Here is a 20,313-nt window from a genome sequence, read left to right as displayed (position 1 = left end):
GGGGGTTCCTCCCGTCCCCTTAGGTGTCTGTGGTCCCCCACCAGTGCCTGGTAAGTGCCCTAGTTGGAAGAAGACACAGATTCTGTGTCCTCCTAGTACGCCATCTTGTGTCCAATGGAACTCATTTTGAAGTCAGGTCTGCATGAGGATGGAATCTACAAGATGGAGAGGGCAGGGAAAGTGGGTGATGTGAACACAAGGACAGCACTTCGATTTTTGTTTTTTAGATTTTTTTTTTGGCTGCGTTGGGTCCTTGTTGCTGTGGCCAGGCTTTCTCTAGTTGCAGTGAGCGGGGACTGCTCTTCGTTGCAGTGCACGGGCTTCTCATTGCAGTGGCTTCTCTTGTTGCAGAGCAACAAGGCGCCCAGGCTTCAGGAGTTGTGGCTTGCGGGCTGTGGAGCACAGGCTCAATAGTTGTGGAGCACAGGCTCAATAGTTGTGGCGCACAGGCTTAGTTGCTCCGCGGCATGTGGGATCTTCCCGGGCCAGGGCTCGAACCTGTGTCCCCTGCATTGGCAGACGGATTCTTAACCACTGCACCACCAGGGAAGCCCCAGCACTTTGATTTTAAAGAACGTTTTTGAACGTCCTATAGTATGTTCTGTTCCCGTGTTCACTGTTCGCCCACCTCCTCTCACACTAGAGCACACGAAAGGCAGCCGGGTCCCAACACTGAGCAGATTTTACAGCAAAGGGCCACCGACTGTGGCCTCGACAGGCCTGCAGAGTCTCGTAGTGGCTCCTGGCCTGGAGACCTGACCCCAAGAACCAGAGACAGGATGGTTGCACAGCATTGTGAATGGACTAAATGCCACTGAACTGTTCACTTTAAAACGGTTAATTTTACGTTGTGTGACTTTCACCTCAATTGAAAAAAAATAAAAAAGACCCACCACCCACTGAGTACCTGTTTTGCACCAAGTACCATGCATATGCCTGGTTTGCATCATCAGACACCCCGGGGCGCTTCTACCCATCTACAGACAAGCTAGCTTGTAGAGGAAGACCACGGCCAGGCCTCCTGTTGGTAACAGAGTCGGGATTTAAAACCCTGTGTCCTTGGCTTTGGAGGTAAAGAATATCTCTGGGAGATTTGAGAGGAAACTGGGGGCCTCCAGGAAGAGGGAGCTGGGGGCAGGGGAGGCCGGTAGATTTACTCTCCATTCGATGCCTCTTTGGAGCTTTTTAACCATTTTGAACCATGTGAATGGTTTCCAAGTCAAAAGATAATAAAAGGGTCAAGAGGGAATATTTATTTACAAAAATCTAAAACAAAACCCTGTATCTATATTGTCGTGTCAAAAACAAGCACTCTGAGGCCAGGCCCCCTGAGTCCCCGTCCCGCTCACCCATCTGGTGGACTCAGCCATGGCTCCCTCCCCGGCCTCGCATGGCTACTCTAACAATTAAGTGACGAAATGGGGCGATGAAGGTGACACTGTTTATATGGTGCCTGGCCCATCTCGGGTGCCCAGAAAGCATCCATTGTCCTCCCCGCTCCCGCTGAATTTGTCCATCTGGGAGCCCCACACACCGGTGTGACCTGTGGTTTCTTGTCCTCAGAGAAAGCTACAGATGGCTCCCTGCAGAGCGAGAACTGGGCACTCAACATGGAGATCTGCGACATCATCAATGAGACCGAGGAAGGGTGAGGATCCCCGGGGAGAGGCGGGACGCCGGCGGGGCGGCCACAACAGCGGGCCTTAAACGTTTCGGAACCACGATCTAGTCTGACTGTCTCATCAAACGGATGAGAAGCCCAGAGATATGGGGTGTGCGGCCCACCCAGCAGCAGCAGTGCAGTCGACTGGCCCTTCCTAGGACGTCACCTGGACGGCATCTTCCTAGGACAAGGCGAGCTGGCAGCTCGTAGAATTAGGAGGAAGCCCCAAGCCCCATCTGCATGCCGCAGGCTAGACTGTGTAGCAGGGACCCCTAGCTTCCCCAGTGAGCAAGAACGGACTTTCGTTTCCTTAAGCTCTGAGGCCAGCAGGGAGGGTTGTGCTCACAGGGAGGGGAGCAAACGTGCAGTGGAACCGAGAGACAGGTCAAGGTTAGCCTTGGCCGAGCATTTCTGGTGCTCGGGTCCCGGCATCCTGCTTGGGGTCAGGCAGCCCCGCCAGAGACGTGGTGTGGGGCAAGCACCGTGGTCCTGGCTCCTGGGCTCTGACCGACATCACTGACCAGCGGTGTGACCTTGGGCAAATCACTTTACCTCTCTGGGTCTTTGTCTCAGAGACAGAGCTCTTCGATCCTTCCAGCAATCCACCCAAGTCCCTCAGGGGAGCAGAGAGGGGATGGATGCAGGATCACTGTCCTTCTCAGGAGAAACCAGGGAAGGGTTGGGAGGGGTGTGATGACCACAGCCAGCAAGAAGCGCCAGATGAGGCCTCTGTTCCAGAAAAACAGGCTCAGCAGTTGGAGCAGGTCTCAGTTCTCTCCCCATCTTTCACTGGGATGGTCCATTTGCCCTGCGAGGGTTCCTCTCACCACGTGGTGCTTTGTGTGTGGAGGGAGCAGACGGGGAGCACCCAGCTCAGAGCCTGAGGAGGCTGTGGGAGTCTGCAGCACATGGTCAAGGCCAATTAGGACTGCACGGGGGCTGCCAGAACCTTCCAGCTCCCCAGCCGTGTGCCATGGGCTTGCCGAGGCGCTGGGAGGGGACATACCCCCCTGCATCTGGACTCATAAGTGTCGGGGGTGAGAGTGGTGGGCGGGCAGCAGGGCCACCAAGAGAGAAGACTGAGGCAGAAAACCTCACGGAGCCTCTTCTTGAATGTCGGAGCTGAAAGTCACTGCTGTGTCCTTGGAGAAGCAAGTCTCCATCTCCCTTGTAAACGTCGGCAGAACTGGAGTCAGACTTGTTCAGGTGCTATTGTTGAGCACCTCCTGGGTTCCAGGCTCTGCACGAGGCCCAGGGGACCCAGCAGTGAGCAAGGCAGATGTGACCCTTGACCTCACGGAGCTTGTCATCTAAGCTTTAGTCTCTTGTCCACTCCCACCTTGGGTTGTGTGTGGCCTCCGTGCCACCCACTTTGTGCTGTGCTCCTGGCAGAGTACTAGACACACGGTAGGCCCACAGTAGTGGCACACAGGCCAGAACTTCTGGGTCACTCTGTAAGGAGTGGAAACAAGTCCCTTTAGAGAGCTGACGTGACCACAGGGGAGTGGCCAAGCCAGGAACAGAAGCTACCTTCCCCTGAGATGGAGCCCGGAGGGTGAGGGGCTGCCCCAGGGCATTGGGTTGAAAAGCACCCTCACACTTCAGGGGCAGGGTCCCACCCCGTCAGGGGCCGTGGCCCTTCACCCCTCGTGTCATCTCCATCACAGCCACCCCCACGCAGGTCTCTTCCAGAAAGCCTTGCCTGCCGCCTTCATTCCTGTCGGGGGGCCCATGTCATGTCAGGGTTCCCGAGTCTGTCGACTTGCCCTTGATGGATTTGGCACTGACAGTCTGACAGATGCCCAGCAGACAGCAGGACAGGCCCTCCCCGGCCTAAGAAGTGTTGCTTGAGCTCCTATAGCGTGCTGGGCTCTGGGGAGGCAAAGTGTCAGAGGAGGACGCCACTCCTGGCCTCTAGGGAGCATCCTCTAGCCAGGCAGTCCCGGGGTCAGTGCACCCAGGAGATGGAGGACTGGGAAAGCGCCATGGGCGAAGCGGATTTTAGCTGGGCTTCTACCCGGTAGATGTGGAAGTTGGCGGGGCCACGAAGACTCCTAGGCTAGGACAGTCCGGGCAACGTGGGTTTCCCCTGTACAGGGCTGAGCGGCAAGGGTGCAGGCGGCAGGCCTGGGGCGTCAGTGGAGTTACCGATGGGGCGGGGAGAACAGGCTGCCGCCGGCTTCCCCGCGTGACCACGCGGCCTCCCCAGACCCTCCCTCCACCTTCCCCCAACGCTCGGCGGCCTCCTTTCATCTCCTCCCTGCCCGCCTGCCCAGGCCCTGGTCCAGGCTCCGGCCTCCACGAACCGCGTGCCCTGCGCCCCGCAGCTGGCTGCATCCCATCCTTCACGCTCAGCTGTGGTGCCACCTCCTGGGAGAAGACTTCCCTGACCTCCGGCACCCACCCACCCGCCCACCCGCCCACACTCACACACTCACACTCGCTCTTACCTCGGGACCTGCTTGCTTCCCTCCCTTATGTGGGTCTCCCTGGAACATGTGATCCCTGAAGCAAGGCCGAGGGGTCTTATTCACCAGTGCGTCCCAGCACCCAGCCTGGTGTAGGCACATCTGGTGCCTGATAAGGCCTGGGTGGAAACAGGGGTGAGTAGAGGAGCTGGCCAGGATGGGGCACAAGGACTCTGTGCCTGCAGCTTATGGGTGCTTAACCTTCACTACTGCAATAAAGCCCCAGGGGCACGGTGGGCATGCGGATTCCCTGAGAGCTTGCTTCAGGGGGTCTAGGGTCAGGTCTGGGGTTCCGCATGTTTAACAAGCACTCACACCTCCCCACTAAGGGATTCTGGTGCAGGGTGTCCAGAGACTGACTGCACACTGAGAATCCCTGCCAAGCAGTCGTCATCTACTGAGGATTTTGGTGGGACAGGAAGATTCTGATATGATTAGAACCTGGGCACACAAAACAGGGTGGGACCAAGGGAGACGGGTAAATAAGAGCCGTTCCCGTCTTCCAGTGCCTCCCGATCTTAGGCGCGCAGCCTCCTCTGTGGGATAAGGAGGTTCCGTGCTTCAGCCCGTCCTTCCTCTTGTCCTTCTTCCCAGCCCCAAAGATGCCTTCCGAGCAGTGAAGAAGAGAATCGTGGGGAATAAGAACTTCCACGAGGTGATGTTGGCTCTCACGGTGAGTGCCCCGTCCCTCCATCCACGGCGGGACCACAGTCCCCTGGGGGCCCAGCAGGGCTCCCAGCCACCCTGGGGCTACTCTTTCAAGGGCTGTGGTCAGCCTTCAAGGCACTGTCCTGTCTACACGGCTGGCCAACGAGGAGTGGCAAGAGAGGCTATTTGGAAAAGTTCCCTCTAACCTACCGATGCAGGGAGCAGACACACTGAGGCCCACATCCCTCAAGGGCCCGTCATGGGACGCGTGGGCAGAGGACCTGCCGGTGACACAGAAGCTCAGTGCACCCAGGCCTCTGGGGGGCGGTACCCAAGTTGAGTTCCAGTTGGCACTTTGCCTAATTGGCCCTGAAAAATGAACATAAAGCAAAGGCCAGAGGCTGAGGACAGTCCTTGCTCACAGCAGGGCGGGGCAGGCAGGAGTTGGCAGCCTGGCAGTCAGGGTGGGCTTGGCTGGGGGGTGGGGGCGCGAGCACTCTGTCTCCGCCTCCCCCGTGGCAGCGCTTACATCTGGATCCGTCTGCTCAACTGAAGATCAGAGGCAGCTCCTGCCCGGGAATAGAGAGACAGGAGCGGGGACAGGAGCGGGGAGGGGAGTTGGGCGCCTTTGTCGCAGGCCGCGAAGTCACCATTTGATTGAAAGTCCTCTGGTTTACACCTGGAGAGCCACCTCCCCTCTAGACTGTGTTCATCTCAGAGACGGCCTCGGGACAGGGTTCTGTGGGCACCAGAGCCACTCAGCCAGGGGCCTCCAGCCAGCGCGCAGCCCTCTGCCCGCCCAAGTCCCCCTCCCCACCCCAGCCAACCAGCTGCCAAATCTGGTGTGATCCCCGCTCCTCTGTGTTCTGGGTCTCACTTCAGGGAGCTGCATCCTCTGCTGGGCCTCCCCAGTGGGACATGGGTGGGGTGTGAGGGTGGGGACCCGGGCGCTCCCGCTCCTCTGCTGGGTGCTCACGGGCACCGCACGGCCTCCAGGTCTTGGAAACCTGCGTCAAGAACTGCGGGCACCGCTTCCACGTGCTGGTGGCCAGCCAGGACTTCGTGGAGGGCGTGCTGGTGAGGACCATCCTGCCCAAGAACAACCCGCCCACCATCGTGCACGACAAGGTGCTCACCCTCATCCAGGTGAGCGCGGGCGGCCGGGGGCGGGCCGGGAGGAAGGTGCCCCCGCCACTGCTACTCTCTCGTCTGTTCTCTTGGGTCCGTCTTGCTCCTCTGCTGACGGGACCTCTAAGCCGGGGGGTCGGGGGTAGCCTTGTTGGCTGAGGGCCTTGCTGTGGAGCGGGCTGTCCAGGTGATGACACCAAAGGACCAGCGAGTCCAGGAGGGAATTTCTGCTCCCTGGGGGCTGGCAGGCAGGCTCGCAGGGGAGCCGGCGAGCAATGGTTACCGGCCGTGTCCCCTTGTCCCCTCTCAGTCCTGGGCTGACGCGTTCCGCAGCTCCCCCGACTTGACAGGTGTGGTCGCTGTCTACGAGGACCTGCGGAGAAAGGGCCTGGAGTTCCCCATGACCGACCTGGACATGCTGTCCCCCATCCACACGCCCCAGAGGGTGAGGAGCGGCGGGCAGGGGTGGCGGGAGTCACCCCCAGAGCAGGTGCTGCTTCCTGGTGGCCCCGACCTGCCAGCCTCACGGATTCAGCTTGTTGCCTTCTAGACCGTGTTCAACTCAGAGACACCGTCAGGACAGAATTCTTCTGTGGGCACTGATACCAGTCATCAAGGGGACTCCGGCCAGCACACCACCCCGCTGCCCACCTTGGCCCTACTCCCCAGCGACACACCCATAACGCCAACCGCTGAGCAGGTAAACAAGCCTGGGCCGTAGCCACACAGGTCAGGACGTGGGCCTCCCCCTCCCCACAAGTCAGGGCAGGCCCCTGTCAGTGTGGAAATTACTCTGCCTAGTCCTCAGGGCAGCCCCACAGGGCATGTGTCATCCTTCCTGTTGGGAGATGAGGCTCAGAGAGATCAGTTCACTTGCCCAGAGCCCATAGTTCAGCAGAGACGGAGCTGGGATTCAAGCGCAAATCTGACTCCAGGCAGGCTCTGTCCTGCACCTGGGCCCTTCTCCAAACTGTGCCCTCTGTGGAGCCCTGCGGGCAGCTCCAGGGAGAGGAAGCACCCAGCAAGCAGCCCTTCGGCCGCAGCAGCTCCACTTCCTTGCTGGGGTTTGCTCAGGGTCTCACGTAAGATTTCATTTGGACAGAGGTTCTTGCTAAAAACGCTTCTAGGGCTTCCCTGGTGGCGCAGTGGTTGAGAGTCTGCCTGCTGATGCAGGGGACACGGGTTCGTGCCCCGGTCCTGGAAGATCCCACGTGCCGTGGAGCGGCTAGGCCCGTGAGCCATGGCCGCTGAGCCTGCGCGTCCGCAGCCTGTGCTCTGCAGCGGGAGAGGCCACAACAGTGAGAGGCCCGCGTACCGCAAAAAAATTAAAAAAATAAAAAATAATAAAATAAAAAATAAAAACACTTCTAAAACATCTGTATAGAAAAAAATTTAAACCCTTGCCTTGCACCATGATGCTTCCCACCAAGCCCCAAGAAGAAGGTTTGAGGCGTAGTGTAAGATCCTGGAGGCTGGGCCTAGGCCTCGTTTTCTGGGGCCCCATGAGTAGCTTTGCAAGACTGCCTTCCTCAGACCCGGCCGCCTGTCCCTCAGCCCCTCCCTCCTGCCAGTGAGGCCAGCGCCCTGCACATTGGCGCCGAGCAGTTTGTGGCGGCCTTAGCTGCCGCCCTACAAGGGACGTCCACAGCCATGACCGGCTTTCCTGGGTGCGCGGTCATTTTAGTCGTGGATGACGGGGTTGCTCGAGGCCTGCACACTGGGGGTGCCTATTTTTGAGGTGTTTTACAAACTTCTACGGTATCGTTTGGTCTTAACAAACAAATAAACTTACCAACAGCCTTTCATACCCAAACCTATTCAAAGAGAAACCTCTGTACTTATAGCAAGTTAAGAAATCAACCCCCAGAGTTACAAATAACATTACTAGAAAAGTTTTCCTAACAGGCCCAATAATTAAAAGTGCATAAAAGTGGTAAAGTCACCCCGTGATCCAAAACTGATCTAACCTGGTTATAATTTTAACCAATTTGCCTGAAGTCTGACACCTGTGTGGATTAAGACTCTGATGATGTCCAGTGGAAGAAGGTTCTCGCTAAACAAGACCAAGCAGTCTGTTTAATTTCAGAGTCCCCTTCTGTCTCCTGGGACACGTTAAGGCTTTCAGGAGCACTGATGTAACTCCCAGACTCCTTGTAATTAGGTCCCATCTGACCTGGACACGCTGGGTTTGTGATCAGTTGTTTTTCCCTTGCTTCTGCCAGGAGCGTTTGTTAAACAGGCCAAATGTACCAAACGTTTTACGGGTCTGGAAGCTGCTGGCAAACCGTAGTGGGCCTGTGTCTGCACTCCCACTTCTTCATCTGTAAGGGTTGGACAGTGATACCTTCCTCATGAGACTATGGTCAAGGTTAAGTGGCAATACACATTAAGTGCTTGGGCCTTAGAGGTGATCAAAATGGTAGCTGCCCTCACAGGCAGGCGCCGTGAATTTATATGGTGACACTGATTCTGAAATCAGCTGGTTCAGCCAACTGAGAATGCACCAGCATTTCCCAAAATGTAGGCTGCTCAATCCTAGACCCGTGAGGTAGCCCACGATCAAAGGGTTCATCAACCAGATCAGGTTTGGGAACGTCCACACTGGTCCCTTCCTGGACATTCACAGTGTCCACGTTGTCCATGAGGACAGGAAACGCCCCGCAGAGCCCGCCGCATGAGACGCCGCACCTGAGTGCAGAGACTGTGCGACTCGATTTACAGCTGTTCCCCAAGCCAAGACTGGGACCCCTCTGATCGTCGAAAACCTGCTCACGTCCCTTTAACGAGTGCTCAGTCTCAGCTTCATACTCAGGGTGGGGGGCGGCACTGGGTCTCATCCTTGGAAGAGTCTGGGGCACCAAAGCAGACCAGGAGCAAGACAGAACCGGGTCCTCCTAGGAGGGAGGCCTCCCTCCTCTCCCCTCAGGGGAACCCACCCTCCAGGGCCTTGTTAGGCGCCAAGCACCCAGGAGATGCCAGAGCCCTCCAGCCACACTCAGGGCCGCCTCCGCCCTCAGCTTCTTTCCTCCTGGCCTCTCCCTGCACTGGGCGCCTTGTAACAGTTGCTAACGTCTCTGTAAGGGGGTCAGCGGGGGTGAGGGCAAGCCTACCATGGGCCTCTTGGCGCAGGGCTGTGGCCCGGGAGCCTAGAGAGGGTGCCAGCAGGTCAGGCTGGTAGTGTCAGGCTGTGTCCCAGGAGTGGCAGAGGCTCCAGACCCCGGCCTCTCTCAGCGGAGCCAACCGTGTGTTCCAGATCGGGAAGCTGCGCAGTGAGCTGGAGATGGTGAGTGGGAACGTGAGGGTGATGTCGGAGATGCTGACGGAGCTTGTGCCCACCCAGGCGGAGCCGGCAGACCTGGAGCTGCTACAGGTGAGCAGCAGTCGCCCGGTTCAGCCTCCCGGCCCCGCCACCGCCACGGTGCTTTCCATGGCGGACTCTGAGCCCCTTGGTCACAATGGGAGATGATAAAGCCAGGGACTTTGGGCTCCATCAGATAGGAACTCGGGGCTCTACCACTTGGTGGTTTGAACAGAATAGCCCCTCTTGTCTCAGTTTCCTCATCGGTAAGTTTGCTTTTGTGGTACAAGTTTGACCTGAGTATTAAATAAGGCTTTGCATGTAAAACACCCTCCCTGTGCCTGGTTCCAAATAGCTCCCCATCAGTGGTCTTGAGGAAAAGCTGGAAGGTGAGGTGTCCACCTTTCAGAATATGAAACTTAGCAGGCAGGCCTGAGCTGGGATCTGCAGGCTGGGGCTCCCGTATGTCACGTGATATCCCCAGGGTGCCACCCCCAGCTGGGGCCCCACTTGAGTGAGGGGGTTGTGTGTGGGGAAAGGCACCCTCCCCACAGAGGTCAGTCCTAGACACGCCAAGAAAGCTAGGGACCCCCGAGACCCAGGAGTCAACCTGAACCTGTGAGGGGACAGAGGGCTTGGCATGATCACCTCATTTTGTGTCATTCCTGCTGGGCCTCACATTCCTGGAGGGCGAGGCTGGGTTGTGCTCATCTCTCTGTCCCTGGGCCCGACCAAGCTGACACAGTGTTCTTGCTCCGGTGTCCTCACCTTATGGTGGGAGCAGGGGGCAGGGTTGAGGGGAGTGAAGTCAGAGTCTCACAGTTGAGTGAACACACGAATGTGAAGAATAAATGACAGGGCTTCCCTGGTGGCGCAGTGGATAGGAGTCTGCCTGCCAATGAAGGGGACACGGGTTCAATCCCTGGTCCAGGAAGATCCCACATGCCGCGGAGCAGCTAGGCCTGTGCGCCACAACTACTGAGCCTGTGCTCTAGAGCCCAAGTGCCACAACTACTGAAGCCCGCGTGCTTTAGAGCCTGTGCTCCGCAACAAGAGAAGGCCCCGCTCGCCGCAACTAGAGAAAGCCCTCGTGCAGCAACGAAGACCCAACACAGCCAAAAATAAAATTTTTTTTTTTTTTTAAAAAAGAATAAATGACAGAAGCTTGAGTGAGTTGGGAAGCGGCAGGATTGCTGTAGCGCAGTTAATTTTGGGTGTCCCAAGCCAAGGCCTTGCAGGTAGGAGCGATTGTGGGGACTCAGAAGGCTGGCTGGCAGGCAGGGGTGACACGGGGACAGCTGATGCACACTGAGCATGTCCTGTGTGCCAGGCTCTGATGTGGACACGTGATATACATTCACTCACTTAATTCTCCCCCTCCCCCCCATGAGGTAGGTACTCTTGTTATCCTCACATCCCAGGTCAGCAAACTGAGGCAAAGGGAGGTCATGGGATGCCCCCAGGGTCACAGGGCTGGTCAGCAGCAGAGCTGGGGTATGAACCCAGGACCCTGGCTCCACCAGCTGCTCTTCTGCTCTTAAGAGGGGCAGGAAAGGAAGTAGGGACAAAGCTGCGGTGTGCTTGGTCATGGGGGGAGGAGAGGGGAGGCCCGCAGGATGTTGGAAGTCCCCTGGGCCTGCCCTGCCCCAGCTCAGGCAAGAGAGGAAATCCCGGGAGAGGGTCTGGCCTGGGGGGAGGCGAGGGCAGCAGGGTCTGAAAAGAACCAAAATCAGTGGTCTTCATGGTGCCAGGAGAAAAGTGCTGGCGCATGGCCACAGTCAGCAGTGCCCGACCATCTGTTGGGACCTCAGGACCGTGACCCGGGCCCCTGTCCACCTGATGGCAGGCACCTGAGGACGGAAGCACTCAGTCCTACAAATGAAAAGCCTGTAAATGCTTCGGCTTCTATTTTTTTTTCTTTTTCCCAAACAAGTTTAAATACATAACACTAACTGATTAAAAGTCAGTTGGCGACGTGGTGACTAAATGCAATGTGGGAACAGAAAAAAAGGACGTTAGTGGAAAAACTGGTAAAACCTGAATAAAGTCTGTAGTTAGTTAACAGCATTGTACCCACATTAATGTCATAGTTTTGACAAATGCCAAACTAAGGAGAGGCTGGGTGAAGAACCCCTGGGCTGTCTTATCTTGGCAACTTTTCTGTAAATTTAAAATTATTCCAAAATAAAAAGCATTAAAAAAGAAATTAGAGGGCTTCCCTGGTGGCTCAGTGGTTGAGAGTCCGCCTGCCGATGCAGGGGACACGGGTTCGTGCCCCGGTCCGGGAAGATCCCACATGCCGCAGAGCGGCTGGGCCCGTGGGCCATGCCCGTGAGCCTGCGCATCCGGAGGCTGTGCTCTGCAGCAGGAGAGGCCCACGTACCGCAAAAAAAAAAAAAAAAAAAAAAAAAGAGTAATGAGGCAGACATTCAGAGTTGGGATAATAGTTGGATCATCCAGTTTATTTTTTATGCTTTGGTCACAAAAAACCTCAGTGCACCCAGAGAAGTGGCAGGTGTTCCACCAGCCACCTCACAGTCTTGATTTTTCCGCGATGCAGAGGTGAGGGCAGGAGCTTCACCCTGAGGGCCGCACAGCCAGGTTAAACCCACAGCACAGCCCCCATGTTGGTCGTCTCCTGTGTGCTAAACACTTAGAAATGAGACGCCAGTGCTTGTCCGTAGAACCCCAAAAGCTGTTCTGTGCAACCTGAAGTCCAGTCTGGAAACCTCTCCGCCTCCAAGGTGCGCCCAGGGCCGGGTGTCCGGTAGAGACGGCCTCGCTCCGGGTCCAGCAGCCGTGGTTGTCTCACTTCCTCCCCTGGCAGGAGCTCAACCGGACATGCCGAGCCATGCAGCAGCGGGTCCTGGAGCTCATCCCCCGTGTCGCCAATGAGCAGCTGACGGAGGAGCTACTCATCGTCAACGACAACCTCAACAACGTCTTCCTGCGCCACGAACGGTAGCCCCGCTGTGTGCCCCGCCTCGGGCCAGCCGCCCCACCTTCTTCCTTCCCTTCTCCCCTGTTCACACCCTCTGACTTCTCATGTCCCTCTCAAACACCAGGTCAGCCGCCCAGCACACATGCCCTCAGCTGTCTTCGTCCAGCGTAGGCAGGAGCGCCCGCCCTTCACCCCACACCTCCTTTCCTGCCGCCTGCGTCCCTGCATCCAGGATCACAGCTTAAGCTTTCTAACTTAAGCAGAAAAAGAAGTCATTAGGAGAACAGCCTTTATTGAATGGATAGCTTTCAGAATCCAAAGAAGAATAAAAGTCAGGCCTCCCAGTGGGGCAGGAAGGACAGATGCCAGGGCAGTTCAGGGGCTCCGGGGCAGAAACTCCTGGACCATGACCCCAGGGTGTCATCATGAATACATGGGTTCCAAACGCTTGCCCACCTTGTACCATTCTGTCCAAGAGTCAGCTCCCCACGAGAAACTGATTAGCTCAGCGTCCTTGTGGGATGCAGGTGTGGGAGGGAACAGGCCCCCTTGACCACAGTCCCGCCGGGATCACAGGAAAGGGGGGGAGCAGCTCCCGAGGAGCACCTAGCTGCAGTTACAAAGGCAGGGAGAGGTGCTGGGCCTGCAGAACTGATGTCCCCCACGCTTCCTCTGAATCTGTAAAGCGGAGCTCATGGTTCCTTGTAGATAACTGAGGGCCCGTGCGGTTATGCCTGTAAAGCACTCGGGGGTCAGGCTGTCTGGCACAGGGTACCACTTATGCCAGCTGCCTCCAGCCCCTGGTTCATTTCGTGTTTTTAATCCATCAGCAAACACTTGCTGAGTGATTCTGAATCAGGTGAGGGGGGCGGGGCCGTGGCAGGCCACGGCTGCCAGGCCTCTCCTGCTCGCTGACCTGGTGGGACTAGGAGCCCCTGCCATTTGCAGTGCGGGCCGTGAGGTGGCCCAAGGGCCCCGATCTAGGGGGTGACTGGGACCCCTCTGACACCTATTCATCAGACCTTACGTTTGTTGGGTGGTTCGCTTGATCCTCACATCTGGGAGGCAGGTTCCACTGTCACCCGCTTATTAATAGACAGGAGACTGAAGTTCAGAAGTGAGGTGATTTACCCAAGGTCACACAGTGAGGGACAGTGAGGGACAGGGTCAGGTCAGGAACAGATCTCAGACCGAAGTCCTCAGTCTGCCCACCAGCCCCTTGACCTGTCTAGGGCGGTTTTAAGTGGCTCCATAAAGCAGTGTAAGAGGTGTGTCTTCCTTACACCGCTTTAGAGACACACACGCACACACGCAAATGCAAATGTATGTTACCGAACAAGTTCCAAAAAACAGTACTTACCTTTGCTGTGTGCATGCACCCCCGTTTCCTTTTCTGCTTTAGTCTATTCCTGTTGTTTATTTAATGCTAATGGTGACTAAGGTGACCAGATAATTGATAATCTAATCGGGACACTTGCAAGTGAAAAACAGGCCCTGCTAATACTTCCCTGGGGCAGCAGGCATAAACTGGATCTGTCCGGGTAAACCAGGCCGTGTCATCACCCTGTCTGTGACCCACTCTGTTGGTTTTGAGACCTGCAGTGGGAAAAGCTCTGGCCTGGCTGTGCTAAGGGGCCACCCAGTCCTTCTCTTTGACTCAGGTCTTTTCTGTCTCGTAGGTTTGAACGCTTCCGAACAGGCCAGACCGCCAAGGTAAGAGGCTGCTTCTCCGTGATAATGGGAAGAAGGAGGGCTGGGCCCACTTCCCTCCCCAGGTATCCTGGTTGGGATGTGCCTTCTCAGCCAGAATCTCCAACAGGGCCCCTTTTCAGTTTTTATGTCATTGTGCCATTAGGGTAGATAATGTTCTGCCCCCAGCTGATGCCCCAGGGTCTTCTGAGCCTCCCAGGCCTCCAGCTGAGCTAGACAGGCCAAGGGGAGGGAGAAAGACTCCCTGACTCCCAATCACTGCTGCAGGGACGGGGTGTGTGTGGGTGGGGGGGTATTGCTGGTGGCAGATCCTCAGGCAAAGAATGAAGGCGCCAGTGCTTCACAGAAGGGAATGAGGCTGCAGGTCAGGTTGGGAGGGTGACGGTGGCCTCTCCCCTGCCCCCAGGCCCCAAGCGAGGCCCAGGTGGCCGCTGACCTGATCGACATGGGCCCTGACCCTGCAGCCACCAGCAGCCTCTCGTCCCAGCTGGCGGGAATGAGTAAGTGCAGCGTGCGGGTTTCTGGGCTGAGGGTACCTTACATACTGCGGACAGCCCTGCAGCTCTGGCGGTGCCGTCCCATTGCACAGTTGCAGCTGGAGTGCCAAGAGCAGAATCTCGGCCCAGACCCCTCCTCGCCAGGGTCCAGTGCTGAATCTTCCTGCAAGGCTGAGCAGCCAGGACAAAACACAGGGGACCCTCCCTTGCAGTCTCACAACTCCTGAGCCCCCTCAGATCTCAGAAATCCCACTGTTGTGTGATTTCCCATCAACACCGTGGATTCCCCCTGGCCTGAATCATCTGGTGAACCTGGGCACGTCACTTGGACATCCTGGGCCCTTTTCCTCCTCTGTAACAGGGGCAGGAATGGGCCCTGCTCACAGGTCATCGTGAGGCCTGGATAAGCTTCTGCACAGAGCGGGCTTAGACCAGGGCCAGGCCCAGAGTGCACTCCTGGTAAGCGTTAGCCATTGCCACCGTCGTCACCATGATTAGCGTTATTGGCTGCCTGCTTCACGCCAAGCCCTTGGAAGTAATTGAGAGAGAGGAAGTGACTTGCCCCTGGCCCCTCAGCCAGCAGGTGGCCTGCTCCATCCGTACGCACCCCGACCCCACCACCACTCCAGGCCACGCTGCTTCTCTAGAACCGACCTGGGCCTGGCAGGGAGCAGCTCAGCCACGGCTCAGTGTCCAAGGACAGCCAGGCAGACCCTTCACGTGGCCTCTTTGTCCCCACAGACCTGGGCTCCAGCAGCGTGAGGGCTGGCCTGCAGTCTCTGGAGACCTCTGGCCGCCTGGAAGATGAGTTTGACATGTTTGCGCTGACACGGGGCAGCTCGCTGGCTGACCAACGCAAAGAGTGAGTGGCCGGGCCCCGCCCTGGGCCCCTGCAGTTTGGGTCGCCCCCTATCAGGGGAGGGCCTCTCTCCAGGTCCCTGAGCCCAGTTTGTTGGTGGGCACACCAGCCCCTGCCTGCACCCCCTCAGGATAGCAGAGTTCTTTCCCCCGAGCCAATCCTGCGAGGCCCGGGGAACCCTGTGCCCTACAGGCAGCGATGGATGGGGGGAGGGATGCCTGTAGGTTGATGACCAGCTAGGTGCCAGGATCCTACATGATCCGCTCAGATGAGGAAACCGAGACGCTGGGGTCATTTGCCCCAGGTCAGGCAGCTAACGTTTGGAGGCACTAGGTTGGGAACCCAGGGCCGTCTGGTTCCAAAGCACAGTGCCTCCAGCCCAGCCCTGCTCTCCACTGCACTGTAGGCTGTGTACCAAGCCCTCGGGGGCTGGTCCAGTCATTTCTGCTGTTCCGTAGCCAGCCAGAGAAGTCCTGCTACCCCACCCAAGTCTGCCTGCTCTGCACTGGAGCTGGGCTTCTGTCCTTCTCTGGGACTGTCCATGTCCATCAGGGAGATGCTTTCAGCAGCCGAGGCAGGCGGCCGAGCGTCCACCAGGGCCAGCTTCCCGGGACCGGCTCCGTACAGGCTGGAAGTAGTTTGCTTGAGGTTGTTGTCAGCCCTTTGCTTATAGCCCCAGGGCAACCAGGATGTACAGCCAAGGAAAGCTCTGGATTAAGGGACCTTCCCAGCGGACTCCCGAGCTCCCTAGTGGTCATTCTGGTGTCTTGGGGGACTGTTGATGGGCCTCCAGAGGGCCCAGGGATCCCCTCTCCACCCTGGCCAATCCAGGTGGAACCTGACAGCCTGCTCGCAGCCCTGCCCACTAGCCTAACCAGCCCTGCGCTGTGAGCCGCACCTCTAGGCTGGGGCAGAGCCTGTACTCCCAAGCCCAGGTGCTCCAGGACCAGTGGCTCACGGTCACCTTGGAGTTAGGGGCACACTGAGGCTGCTGTGTTGCTGCAGGCTAGTGAGTCTGGTGGGACTTGCAGCCTGGAGGGCAGCCCACCTGAGAGCCCCAACCGGCTGAGGTTTGCTGCTGCACCGTCACTCCTCTGGGGAGCGGGGTCCTGAAGAACAGAGAAGAGCACACCCCGAGCTTGCCCCCTGGGGCCCGCAGTCTCACGGGGGGAGTGACCTGCATGCGGACCGCTGCTGTGCAGTGCCGCGTGCCGTCCTGGAGGGGCGTACCCAGCACTGTGGACTCGGAGGAGGTGCGTGCAGCCCTGCAGAGGGCACTCAGGACTGGACCACGCAGTGGGGAGGTCAAGGCGGCCACTTCAGGCCATGGAACAGTACGTGCAAAGGGTCAGAGACAGGGGAGAATGTGAGACGCCAGGGCCAGGGAAGACGTACTGCGAGGGCAGCACGTACCGTCTCAGGTCATGGGTCCTCCTGCAGGCCCTCCCTGGGGAGGGGTTTCCACCCCAGCAGAAAGCGCCCTGCGGGATGGGAGTGTGCCCGAGCCTCCTCTTCGCTTTGCCAGCCTCCCTGGCCGTCCCTCTCTGATGCATCAGCTGGGTCTTCTTGTCCTGGTCACCTGGCTGGCCTTTGGACTGCCCACCTTGCCCTGTACCCTGGGGCTCTTGAACCCTCCAAGACCTCTTCTGCCCACCGAGTGTCTGCCCTATGCCTCCCTCTGGCCTGTGCCGACCACAGCTGGCACAATCACGGCCTCACCAGCTGACCAGGCTCTTCCACTCAGGATGCCAAGTAGAGCCATGGGGACATCTGGGTGAGCAGAGTTAGGGTCGCCTTAGCCAGGTTTGGCCAGAAGCAAGGGTGCTCTCTTTTTTTTTAATAAATTTATTTATTTTTATTTTTGGCTGCGTTGGGTCTTTGTTGCTGCATGCAGGCTAAGTGGCGAGCGGGGTTCGTTGCGGTGCCCAGGCTTCTCATTGCGGTGGTTTCTCTTGTTGCGGAGCACGGGCTCTAGGCGCGTGGCCTTCAGTAGTTGTGGCTCGCGGGCTTAGTCGCTCTGTGGCATGTGGGATCTTCCCGGACCAGGGCTCGAACCCGTGTCCCCTGATTGGCAGGCGGATTCTTAACTGCTGCGCCACCAGGGGAGCCCAAGGGTGCTCTCTTTCTCAACGTCTTCCACGCTCACTTGCTCCCCAGTGCCGCTGTGTCTCCTTCAGGCACTGACAAGTGTCACCCCAAGTGGCCCCAGGTCCAGCCCCTGCCCCCCAGCCTCACCGAGACCACCTGAGGGGTGGCCCTCCTCCCTCCTGTGCCGGGCACAGGGCCGGCAGTCCCGTGTGCATCGTGTGGGCCCCACCGCTGCAGGCACGGCCCCCAGGGATGGCCAGGATTTGGCCTTGGGGGCTGTATGAGAGCAGGAGAGAGATGGAAAAGCCGAGGTGGTGGGGAGTAATTAGGAAGGAGCACATGGTTCTTTTGAATGAAGGGCATCGTCGTTTTCTGTACATTCCTGGGGCTGGACATGCCTCATCCCTGCCTTTCCCCACAGCGCACCCACTGTATCTTAGGTGCACGGCCACTTCCACGCCAGCGTCAGCGGGCCTCCCCGGGTCAGGATGCGCTGCTCAGCCTTCGGCATCTCCTCCTCCTCGCCAGCTCTTGTTGCCCCAGTTAGCCAGGGGTGCTAAGCTGCCCTCCAGAAGGGCTGGGCGCCCCGCCCGCCGCCCGGCCTTCGGCTTGGCCGCAGCCCACTTGCATGGGCGCCAGTCGTTGGGGGTTGAGGGGCGGTGAGCTCGCTGATGAGCGCGCTCTCCCGGCTGCCTCCAGGTCCTGTGGGAGTAGCGGATGGCTGCTCTTCAGAGAGGCTGCCTGAGAATTTGGGGCTTTTACTCAAGAGGCCTGTTTAAGTGCCAGTCTACCCAGTCCCCAGGAGGGCAGGTTGGCGTTACGAGAGTCACACGTGCTATGGTCTCGGCTCCTGAAGCCTCGAGCTGGACCAGCCCTGGCTCCAGCAGAGGGTGAGATGCTCACCAACCCGCCCCACCTGGAAGAAGAGCCCTCATCTCTATCCGTACCGGCTTTCCCGTTGAGGCTAGAATTCCGTGCCCTCATCTGTGCCTCAGTGACTGACCCGGTCTCACCTCCTCTCCGCCAGCAGCTCAGGGCGAGGATACCTGCTCTTTCCCAGTGCCGGGGCTGAGTCCCCAAAGCCTCCCCTGGACGTCCCCTCTGTAGCAGTCAGAGAGACACCCAGCCCCCTCGTTAGCACAGGTTTTCCTCCCACTCCTGGTTTATTCTCTCGCTCCCCTGCAACCTCACCTCAGACACCGCAGGCACCTCCTTCCCCGTCCTCCTCTGCCCGGAAGCTGTGGTATCAGCTCCGATTTCCTCCCAGTACCTGCCGGCCGGCCTCCCCCAGAGGACATTCAGAATCCTCTCCCGCAGTCTGCACGTTTGTTTTCAGCTGCAGAATGGGATCCCCCTTCAAATGCAGCCTTGCACAGAACCGTGATTTCTGAAATTATGCAATGGGAGCAGCTCGGAAAAGGGTCTAGATGCAAATTCTCTATGGCTGTGGGGTCAGTGACGCTATTTCTCATCCAGATCTGGTCACAGGAGGTTGGTGGTCTTGGTCTTTGGCCCCCAACACCTTCCCTCCCCTCTCCAGCCTTGCTCTGCCTGTCATGCAGGTCACACGTCTGATCCCGGTTCCCAAAGGCAGGAAATGAGACCCCTCCTACCATCCTCAGGCAGGCCTGCAGAGTTGGCACACTTCCTGAGGTCTGAGCCGCCCGTGCCCAGGCACGTCCCAAGTCCACACAGGTTGTGAATCCAGCTCATCCCCACTCAGCCGCCTCTGTCCTCACGTCAGCTGGCATGCCTGGTAAGGCAAGGGCGGCACGTAATGGCCACGGTGGCCTCTGTGTTTCAGGGTAAAATACGAAGCCCCTCAAGCAACAGATGGCCTGGCTGGAGCCCTGGATGCCCGGCAACAGAGCACCGGAGCGGTAAGCAGAGGGGCCCTGCCGCCACCCTGGGGCCTGTCCAGAAGGAGGGCCAGGGGATGCTTGCCCAGCGATGCCCACGGTGGTTTATAATAGGCAGCCTGAGAGGGCAGATGGGAGCTGAGTCAGTATTCGGCCTCGCTGCCCCTCCAGAGACCTGTTATCTGCAGGAGTGTGGACAGAGGCGGACGGGAGAACAGACCCTAAGACCACAGGGCGGCACCCAAGGGTGCCATTTTTGTTGCATTTAACTTCTGGGCTGTGTGGAGTGGCAGCCACATGCCCGAGCAGGCGCTGTGGGCGACCCCTCCCCCTCGCAAGGGCTCCAAGTACAGTTCTCGCACCTTTGAATTTGTTTCTGGGTGCCTGTAGGGAAGAGAGAATCTCTGTCCCAGTAAGTGGGCCGAGTAGCTCCTTGGGAGGTTGTTAGAAAGTGCAGGACCTGGGAGCTGGAGATGCAGGGGCAGTGAACAGCGTGGCAGAGGAGAGGGTTGGTGACAGCGTAGGGCTTCAGAGGCCGAGGTGGGACTGGGTGCTCGGAGCCCGAGGGGCAACTGGGAGGACTGGGTTTATGCCACGTGAGGTGGGAGCCCTGAGCAGTCTTGAGCAGAGGGGAACGTTTATCTGGCTTCCGTTTTTGAAGGACCCAGCCTGGAAGCTGGGAGAGCGGTCAGGAGGCCGTGGAAGCTGCCCAGTCTTCTGGAGTGGGGTGCGGGGCAGGGGGTGCAGGAGGGATCCCCAGCGACTCCCCAGAGACGTCCCCAGCATCCCGGGAGTCATTCCCAAGTCAGACAGGGCAAGACCTGGAACACTGTGGAGGTGGGACCAGCAAGGACTCAGATGCCTCCTGTGCGTTGTGGACCTGCTGCCTCGCAGAGCGCGTTCACGCCCCGGTCTCAGAGCCCCCACCGTTTTTCTTCGTAAGCGGTCATTTGTTGAGCCCGTGCCCTGGCTAAGCACTCTGCGGCCCCAGCTTACTGAATGAGCGCCACGCAAACCCTTAAGGTTCCCCTTTTACAGACGACGGGTTCATTACAGAGGGGGTTGAGGGAGACCACAGATGGCACATCCTTCGCCCAGTGCCCGGCACGCAGTGAAGCTTTTAACCTTTCCATCACTGCAGTGTGGTTTTTCCC

At 58.2% G+C, this 20,313-nt stretch overlaps 1 protein-coding gene across 2 annotated transcripts in view; it reads left to right on the top strand.

The window, feature by feature from the left end:
• Positions 1–20,313, top strand: part of TOM1 (target of myb1 membrane trafficking protein) — a 46,422-nt gene that overhangs the window by 21,520 nt on the left and 4,589 nt on the right. The window contains exons 2-12 of one of the 2 annotated variants that reach the window (XM_065888330.1): positions 1,564–1,648; positions 4,726–4,804; positions 5,776–5,925; positions 6,218–6,352; positions 6,458–6,607; positions 9,161–9,277; positions 12,033–12,166; positions 13,826–13,859; positions 14,263–14,356; positions 15,095–15,215; positions 19,105–19,180. In XM_065888330.1, coding sequence (XP_065744402.1) covers positions 1,564–1,648; positions 4,726–4,804; positions 5,776–5,925; positions 6,218–6,352; positions 6,458–6,607; positions 9,161–9,277; positions 12,033–12,166; positions 13,826–13,859; positions 14,263–14,356; positions 15,095–15,215; positions 19,105–19,180 — 1,175 coding nt within the window. Of the gene's footprint in view, positions 1–1,563; positions 1,649–4,725; positions 4,805–5,775; positions 5,926–6,217; positions 6,353–6,457; positions 6,608–9,160; positions 9,278–12,032; positions 12,167–13,825; positions 13,860–14,262; positions 14,357–15,094; positions 15,216–19,104; positions 19,181–20,313 lie in introns of those variants that run through there. The other variant, XM_065888331.1, reaches the window with a different exon arrangement.

This window comes from Phocoena phocoena, chromosome 11, assembly GCF_963924675.1.
Source record: "Phocoena phocoena chromosome 11, mPhoPho1.1, whole genome shotgun sequence".
NCBI classification, from domain to species: domain Eukaryota; kingdom Metazoa; phylum Chordata; class Mammalia; order Artiodactyla; family Phocoenidae; genus Phocoena; species Phocoena phocoena.
Note: the sequence above shows the minus strand (reverse complement) of the source record. Positions and strands in the feature narration are given on the sequence as shown.